This window comes from Hemibagrus wyckioides, linkage group LG09, assembly GCF_019097595.1.
Source record: "Hemibagrus wyckioides isolate EC202008001 linkage group LG09, SWU_Hwy_1.0, whole genome shotgun sequence".
Lineage (NCBI taxonomy): Eukaryota > Metazoa > Chordata > Actinopteri > Siluriformes > Bagridae > Hemibagrus > Hemibagrus wyckioides.
The window spans coordinates 24,955,657-24,965,181 of record NC_080718.1 but is presented as its reverse complement, the minus strand read 5'-3'; the positions used below and the strand labels follow the sequence as shown (position 1 = coordinate 24,965,181).

Genomic DNA, 9,525 nt, shown 5'->3' with positions numbered 1-9,525 from the left:
ATCACACGGGCCAGCCTTCGCTCCCCACGTGCATCAATGAGCCTTGACCGCCCATGACCCTGTCGCCGGTTCACCACTGTTTCATCCTTGGACCACTTTTGATAGATTCTGACCATCGCAGATGGGGAACACCCCACGAGAGCTGCAGTTTTGGAGATGCTCTGATCCAGTGGTCTAGCCATCACAATTTGGCCCTTTGTCAAACTCAAAGCTCAAATCCTTACACTTGTCCATTTTTCCTGCTTCTAACACATCAACTCTGAGGACAAAATGTTCACTTGCTGCCTAATATATCCCACCCACTAACAGGTGCCATGATGAGATCGTCAGTGCTCATAATCTTATGCCTGACCAGTGTATATACAACCCCCAGCAAATGGACTTTTGCCCATAACCAATACCAAGTCTACTTCAAATCAAGAAATTGTTTCCTGTTCAGAAAATTCTAGTTTAACAACTGTCCAGGAACTTTTAGGGTGAGCAATATTTCTAGAAAGCCTCTAGATGTTTATGGTGAACTTCCTGAAACAGAGACACCTGTGCCCTCACGTCCAGCTCGATTTTATTTATACTGTGGAAAGTGTCATCAGTTATCAGTATTCACATTGCATCAAGGGAAATGGATACTCAAACCAGCAGTGATGAGTGGGAGCAGGTGTGTGGCCTCTCAGATGCACTTGGAAGCTCATAAAACACTCAAGTTCATAATCAGCAGCTGCGAGTATGCTTGGACCGCATTAGTATGAAATGGAATTGGAATGGAATTTACAAATCCAAAATAAGGCATACATTTTCTTTAGAGCATGCCAAATTACATCCTAAAAGGTGTTTTACTCGATGGGTGTGGTTTGAGATCATTGGAAAACCCTTGAAGCACTTCTGAATTCAGGAAATCATCATTTTATTACTTCTGTCTTATTTTATTTACACTGGATGACTACTAGGTGGTACATTGGGGTTCTGCCTCACAGCTCCAGGGCCCTTACGTCGATCCTGAGCTCAAGTTACTGTCAGTGGAGAATTTTTATGTGGGTTCTCTCAGTGTCTGTATGAATTTCCTCTGGGTTCTCAGTTTTCCTCTCCCCTTCCAAAAATAGCCTGCAGGTAGGCAGGAAATACTAGATGCAAATGTGTACAAATGGTGACTGTCTTTCCATCCAGAGTCTACTCCTACCTCCATAACCTGTTCCTGCTGTCCTAGTGTTCCTGGGACAGGCTTCGGGATCCAACGCAACCCTGACCAAGATAAAATGGACGGCTTTTAAAATATCGTTTCTTTTTCTTTTGACTTCCATTAGGAATCACTACAACAGAGCATTAATATGCAGATTAAATTCAACACACTAGGGTTTTATGGAGATTCCCGATTTCATTCCTGATGCAAACTTTGACTAGGTTGGTTCAAAGCCCACATGAGAGCACAGGTTTCAAGCCACTTGACCATCAAGTATCATTTAAGGTTGAACATAAGTGTCGAAATAATTTGGTGATCTTCACCCCCTAAACTGGCTTAACAGATTAAGTCTAGTCTCCCATCTTGAACCTTCTTTACAATACAAGTCATTACATACAAACATTGCATTGGAAATACAAATGAATAATATTTCAGGTTACCACTGAGCTCACTGACCTTCAGTGTCCAGCTGAAGCTGTTCTGACAGCAGCAGTGACCACTGGATTTGAGTCAAGCAGTTCAACCTGGCAGCTGTTCAGTGTTTTCCAGGTGATTAAACAGAATTAAAATCTTCTCTACTTGCAGGAGGCACACAAGCTTCAGTTCTCTACATTTTGTAAGGAAAAGTAACATGTAAAGAAAACGGTGATTAGTGTAGGAACACCACCACTTAGCTATCGAGTAATGCTACTTGTTAAGATGACATGATACTACCAACAAATCCTCAGGATCTTCATAAATCATAAACTATTAACAAAATATAAAAACGTGAACTTTGTAAGGAAACATTACATTTTCTTTTAGCATTACACAGATTGGCGTAGCTCTGTAACAGGGTTGCCAGGGTTGTTTATATTTGAGCTAGCTTTGGTCAAGATGAACTGGAATAAAATCTAATAAATATCTGTAAACAGAGACCAACACAAATAAATGGACCATGTAAGAGTAGACTATGTCTTTATCCCATGTGTACCTATTGCAAAGATTTCAAGATAGACAGGGGGGTAAAAAAACTGGATAATGTCTATTCTTTTCTTCTTTTGGTTTAGTTTGCCTAGACCTGGTAACCCTGTCTTGGTACTTCTCTAGACTGTAGTTTAAGTTTAATGCTCCCACGTCTGACTACACCACTTTAATGGCTTTTTGCTAACCTCCCAACATTGTCCCATGACCACAACTCTTTACGAACAAAAGCAAGCCCAGAGAACATGGTTATAAAATTGTTTTGACTTTAATCAACTCAAAAAACAAAACAAAAACAAACAAAAAAAAAACCCCAAAAAAAACAAAAAGCTTCACATCAAACGTAACACTTAAAGAAGGGGATGTCGCCACTACTGACTTCGAAACATTCTTTTCCTACTCAGAATGTCAGCGTATTTATTTATACCGAGGTTTAAGAGCAACAAAAATGGAAAATGAAGAAATAAAAAGAAATGTAAACTGGGTGTGGTTTTTTTTTATTTTAATTTCTTTATTTGCTCTACGTAGTGACTTAAAGCACTACAGCATGGTAAACAAGGTAAATTAGTAAAAAACAAAAACAAAACCCTCCATAACTGTCTCTGAATGAGTTAACATGAGAGCAGGTATAAAGACGCAGCCTACAATAAACCCATAAATATTTCAACCACTTTTGTTTTTGTATTTTTTTTTTTTTAAACTTCGATTTAATGAAAGCTCACAAAAGGAGCCACCATCCTCATTGAGGAAAACAAAAAAACCTGATGTCGGCTAAGCGACAGCACAGCCACACACACACACACACACACACACACACAACTGCGCACACACAATCACACATTCACTCACACTAAATCAAAAACAACACTAACAGGAAGAAACATCCAAGTGTTCCCATGGTAATAAAGCTGCTATTCGATAGTGATGATGCGTCCGTTATAATATATAAAGCCACTGGACAGCGAGTATGCTAACCAGGTCTAACCAGGAAGCTAGCACTGCCGAGATTGAGCAGCGTGCACCAGACCTTCATCGCTTTGTTTCAGATTCATTCATGAATTTCAACATTCGTCTGCAGGCTGCGAGCAGTGCAGAACCTCACAGCTTGTTCCTTTTTTTTTTTTTTTTCACTTAAACACACAAACACAGAGTGATGAGGAATCCTGGGGTATGTCTAGACAGGTGATCTGATTTTGGATTCTTTCAGTAACCGTTTACATCCTACCTTTTTTATTCCGATTTGCACAGCACGGTCAACATATGAGAAGTGATCACTAACCTCTAACTGGATTTAAGAACTTTTGGTCCAACAGAACCAACAGTTCAATAAATGTGATCACCTGCTACTGTATCTTGTAACATATTTTGATCAGTTTTTTTTTTAAAAGAGCACACTACAAACCTTGGTTAATCGGTCGAACATGTGAAGCAAAGAATTAATCTCCAAAACTGAACAAATCTGAGATTCCTCATCACTACATTAGCATGTGGCTTACTGCAAGACAAAAACAAAAAACCTGCACTCCCAATTTTATATATAATATATAAACTAATACATGATGTAAGCAGAGAAGGAAGTGAGAAAGAGAGAAAGGGGGAAAGAGAGAGAGGGAGAGACAAAGAGAGAGAGAACAAGTTAAAACGTGTAGCTTTGAGAAAAACTCCATGCAGCGTTGAGGTTAACTGACCAAACATAAACTCGAGTTAATTAAGTAGAGGTATTACACACACACGCACACTCGCACACACACACACACAAAAGTGTCCATATAAAATGCAGGTTATGTAAAAAGGGCCACTAGGTGACTGGATCATTTTACAGATTGGCATTGATTTGGTCAAAAGACAGCCGAGTGCAGTTATTGCCTCCGTAGAGGAGGAACACACTCAGACACACTCAACCCACACACACACACACACGCGCACACTCGCTCCCACACATATCAGTGGCCTCAAAACCAGACAGCCTGGACACTGCTGTCTTTAGCGATGTGTTTAAATGTGTTAAGGCGCCAAAACACGATGCGTACACACACACACAAACACACACGCACGCATGTGTGTTCAGTCACACATCTCCTCAGGGATCTCATGAGGGTTGAGGATTCCAGGGACAGACATCTGCAGCTTGTGCTTCTCCTCCTGGGCCTGGCGCAGAGATGCCTCACGTTCCTCAAGGAACAAATCTGTAGTGTCCTCCCCTGCAAACTCCTGAAGAGATAACGAGAGCATGAGACATTTAGTGGTTTAAAAAAATAAAATAAAATCTTAATTCAAGTTTTGCTTTGTCCCTTAAATCATAGCTTAATACAAATTTATATGGAGTGTGCATTCTACTAAAACATTTCTAATGAAATAGCACACATTGCTAAACTTAAACCTCACTGTTTTTAAAGACAGAGCCTTCCAGGAATCACTCGCCCCCGACCCCTCAAAACAAATCTAAAGCTACACCATCTACAGTACTTGTGCAATTACTTACCAAAAGGACAGAAAGCCTGTTCCTTTAAAACTTAGATAATACAACACCAATAAAAGGGTTTTTGTGGATGCTGAATAAACATTTATGCAAAACAAATATGCAAATAAATGCCATTCCAGTGTCAGTAGTGCAGTGTGTATTTCCTCAGGCCTTTTCAAATTCTGTTAATTTTGTTTAATTACCAGCACCATGATGAACCAGCAAACAAACTGTATCTCAGTTGGTAGCAGTAAAAAAAAAAAAGCTGGATAGAAAGTCCAATCTCAGATCCAAGCTCAGATAGATTGGTGTGGATCTACTGACCTTGATCTGCACCAGGAAGTCTCTCAAGTGCTCTTTAAATGCAGGGATGTCCTGGTTCAGACTGAACAGCCCCGTCACAAACACCTTCACCTGTGCACTAAAATACACAAACAAATGTTAGAATTTGGCCAGCAGACCAAGATCTGGATCAGATTTAGAAACCCAACAGAACAAATTCCCGATTCAAGATGAGAGGCACTACAAAGTTTAGCATTACTATACACACCAACAATTACTAGTATAAATAATGCATAAAGAGAGTTATTTTATGGGCAAATGGCCATATGTTATAGTCATTCTGTAAAGCACAGAGTGCAGAATTTAACAATCCTAATAACTTTATAATAGAGTAAATCAATGGAGTGCTGATTTAAAACACGACTTATTTTGTTTGTGGTCTCATGAGATTACCTGGTAGGCGATAGCTGGCTATATTTTAATGAGTTTAGAGTTAGAGACCTATGCCAGGATGTGCGCTGGTATCTTCCACCTGTGCTTAGTTATGCTAATATAAGCAGATTCCAAGAAATTGCATTAAAATGTAAAACTCACTCTTGTAGATGAGGGAAGGCAGTCTTGAGCAAGTTGGCCACGTACTCTTGGATGAAAGCCTGATTGCTTATGGGGTTCCCAGGGTTCAGTGTCATACTGATCTTACCCTCCTCTACCAAATTAAACATGTAAGCCAGGATAGATGCGTGCATCGTCAGACCTGGAGGATACACAGAGACACAGGAGTTATGTGCAGGAAAAAAAATATATATATACACAAACCCTGACCTTAGACATCTTCAGATTTCGTCTTCTTTAGTTTTTAGTGTTACATTATATTTGGTGTTCATTAGACATCTTCAGATTTGGTCTTCTTTAGTTTTTAGTGTTGTTACATTATATTTGGTGTTCATTAGACATCTTCAGATTTCTTCTTCTTTAGTTTTTAGTGTTGTTACATTATATTTGGTGTTCATTAGACATCTTCAGATTTGGTCTTCTTTAGTTTTTAGTGTTACATTATATTTGGTGTTCATTAGACATCTTCAGATTTGGTCTTCTTTAGTTTTTAGTGTTACATTATATTTGGTGTTCATTAGACATCTTCAGATTTGGTCTTCTTTAGTTTTTAGTGTTACATTATATTTGGTGTTCATTAGACATCTTCAGATTTCTTCTTCTTTAGTTTTTAGTGTTGTTACATTATATTTGGTGTTCATTAGACATCTTCAGATTTCGTCTTCTTTAGTTTTTAGTGTTACATTATATTTGGTGTTCATTAGACATCTTCAGATTTGGTCTTCTTTAGTTTTTAGTGTTACATTATATTTGGTGTTCATTAGACATCTTCAGATTTGGTCTTCTTTAGTTTTTAGTGTTACATTATATTTGGTGTTCATTAGACATCTTCAGATTTCTTCTTCTTTAGTTTTTAGTGTTACATTATATTTGGTGTTCATTAGACATCTTCAGATTTGGTCTTCTTTAGTTTTTAGTGTTACATTATATTTGGTGTTCATTAGACATCTTCAGATTTGGTCTTCTTTAGTTTTTAGTGTTGTTACATTATATTTGGTGTTCATTAGACATCTTCAGATTTCGTCTTCTTTAGTTTTTAGTGTTACATTATATTTGGTGTTCATTAGACATCTTCAGATTTCGTCTTCTTTAGTTTTTAGTGTTACATTATATTTGGTGTTCATTAGACATCTTCAGATTTGGTCTTCTTTAGTTTTTAGTGTTACATTATATTTGGTGTTCATTAGACATCTTCAGATTTGGTCTTCTTTAGTTTTTAGTGTTACATTATATTTGGTGTTCATTAGACATCTTCAGATTTGGTCTTCTTTAGTTTTTAGTGTTACATTATATTTGGTGTTCATTAGACATCTTCAGATTTGGTCTTCTTTAGTTTTTAGTGTTACATTATATTTGGTGTTCATTAGACATCTTCAGATTTGGTCTTCTTTAGTTTTTAGTGTTACATTATATTTGGTGTTCATTAGACATCTTCAGATTTGGTCTTCTTTAGTTTTTAGTGTTACATTATATTTGGTGTTCATTAGACATCTTCAGATTTGGTCTTCTTTAGTTTTTAGTGTTACATTATATTTGGTGTTCATTAGACATCTTCAGATTTGGTCTTCTTTAGTTTTTAGTGTTACATTATATTTGGTGTTCATTAGACATCTTCAGATTTCGTCTTCTTTAGTTTTTAGTGTTACATTATATTTGGTGTTCATTAGACATCTTCAGATTTGGTCTTCTTTAGTTTTTAGTGTTACATTATATTTGGTGTTCATTAGACATCTTCAGATTTGGTCTTCTTTAGTTTTTAGTGTTACATTATATTTGGTGTTCATTAGACATCTTCAGATTTCGTCTTCTTTAGTTTTTAGTGTTACATTATATTTGGTGTTCATTAGACATCTTCAGATTTCGTCTTCTTTAGTTTTTAGTGTTACATTATATTTGGTGTTCATTAGACATCTTCAGATTTGGTCTTCTTTAGTTTTTAGTGTTGTTACATTATATTTGGTGTTCATTAAACATCTTCAGATTTCGTCTTCTTTAGTTTTTAGTGTTACATTATATTTGGTGTTCATTAGACATCTTCAGATTTGGTCTTCTTTAGTTTTTAGTGTTGTTACATTATATTTGGTGTTCATTAGACATCTTCAGATTTCGTCTTCTTTAGTTTTTAGTGTTACATTATATTTGGTGTTCATTAGACATCTTCAGATTTCGTCTTCTTTAGTTTTTAGTGTTACATTATATTTGGTGTTCATTAGACATCTTCAGATTTCTTCTTCTTTAGTTTTTAGTGTTGTTACATTATATTTGGTGTTCATTAGACATCTTCAGATTTGGTCTTCTTTAGTTTTTAGTGTTACATTATATTTGGTGTTCATTAGACATCTTCAGATTTCTTCTTCTTTAGTTTTTAGTGTTACATTATATTTGGTGTTCATTAGACATCTTCAGATTTCTTCTTCTTTAATTTTTAATGTTGTTACATTATATTTGGTGTTCAAAGTTTTATTTTCCTTTATGTAAGGAATAACAAATTGGAGAAGTTTTTCTGGGTCCATCTTGGAGCGCATACCAAATTTGGGCAAGTCAAAAATGTTTTACAGGTATAATCAAATATATGTTTTAAGTTAGTGCTACAATATTTTTGGTGCTTCATCGCCCTTCAATAAATACCCATGGGTCAATCTAGTATTGCCTATACAACACCCTTGTACATACAAATTGGTCATGTTTGGTTCTAAAGGATGGATACATATATTTCCTACCACAGGACTTATATTAAATAGTTTGTTATTTTGACATTTTTCCCCATTCTGTTTGCCATTTCCTTGTGTCAGTTGATTAAGGGCTTGAGATTTAAAGGTGGGATTTGGCATTTCACTAATTCTTTTTTGCAGTAACTTGTTTTGCTAAACTTTCAATAATTCCACCACGTCCTGGAATTCAGCAGAAAACAATGCTGTAATTAAGTCTCCTCGACTGTTTCGGTTTGATTAAAAGGTCAACAATTATTGAATAATTTGTCTTCGGGGATTCCTGTGCTTGTAGTCAGGATGATGAGTCAGTAAACACTATGATGTTTCATTTTCTTGGATTTTCAGTCTGTTCCAGAGCAAGCGGTAGAGCACTGGCTTCTGCTCTAAACGTTTAACTTTGGTCTGGAACCAATTACCACGGCTGAAGAGACACGACTGTCTATAACGGTGTATACGGGATTATTATCGGGAGGGAAAAAATGCTTCTTATGTCAATGGCATGCTGAGGGTATATTGTAGAAGCGAGTTTCAGCCTTCTTATTACAAATCAATGTGTAACTTTTCTAAACTCCATGCTGATCTTTCAAACTGTAAGATAAGTAGCAGTGGCTCACAGGGTGTGGCTCAGTCATTTTAGTGAACCTGCCCTGTATGACTCACCGGCTGTGTGTGATGTGTCTGTAACTACGGAGAAGATGTGTTGCAGTATGTCGCAAAAGTATGTCTGGTAGAAGCTCTGAGCTGCTGCCTCCTCCTGGGCCACGTTCTGCAGCAACGTGTAGAGAATCTGCAGACCTGCATGCACACACACGTGGCAAAAATAACATTATTAAAAGGCAAAGACAAAAACATGCTGCCTTAACAAGACAATACTGTGTTGTACAATGAACAATACAGGTGTTGAACAATACAGGCTGACATATTAATACAGACTTGGGATGAAAACATAAGTGACAAGACTAGAGGAAATGAACTTTAAGTGGTGTGATGATGTTTTTCCGAACGAACAAGTCATTGTGAGATTTGAGAACTCACCAGTGTCGGCCACGTTTCTCATGGTGTGTTTAAAGGCCCAGATGATGGAGTCCAGCACCAGTTTGAACTGTGCTGGAGGAATGGCGAGGAACGCTGGAAAGCAGTGGGAATTCACTGCCTGCAGCAGGTAGAAGAAGTGTGTGCGGTGTTCTGGATACTCCTCAAAATCCTGGACAAAAGAAAATAAAAAAAATAAAACAGGACTATTAGATTACAAGAAAACAAGGTGAACAAGTAGAAGTCTAGTTCTAAAAATATACTTCAAATAGGAACAAAAAAAATATATA

At 36.9% G+C, this 9,525-nt stretch overlaps 1 protein-coding gene across 3 annotated transcripts in view; it reads right to left on the bottom strand.

Annotated features, from left to right (window-relative positions):
- Nucleotides 1-2,386: 2,386 nt before the first annotated feature.
- xpo1b (exportin 1 (CRM1 homolog, yeast) b) overlaps nucleotides 2,387-9,525 on the bottom strand; it is a 24,312-nt gene continuing 17,173 nt past the window's right edge. For all 3 annotated transcript variants that reach the window (XM_058399409.1, XM_058399408.1, XM_058399407.1), the window contains 5 exons: nucleotides 9,239-9,407; nucleotides 8,864-8,998; nucleotides 5,475-5,634; nucleotides 4,923-5,019; nucleotides 2,387-4,348 (listed from right to left, as the gene is read on the bottom strand). In XM_058399409.1, coding sequence (XP_058255392.1) covers nucleotides 4,202-4,348; nucleotides 4,923-5,019; nucleotides 5,475-5,634; nucleotides 8,864-8,998; nucleotides 9,239-9,407 — 708 coding nt within the window. In that variant the 3' untranslated portion in view covers nucleotides 2,387-4,201. The remainder of the gene's footprint in view (nucleotides 4,349-4,922; nucleotides 5,020-5,474; nucleotides 5,635-8,863; nucleotides 8,999-9,238; nucleotides 9,408-9,525) is intronic.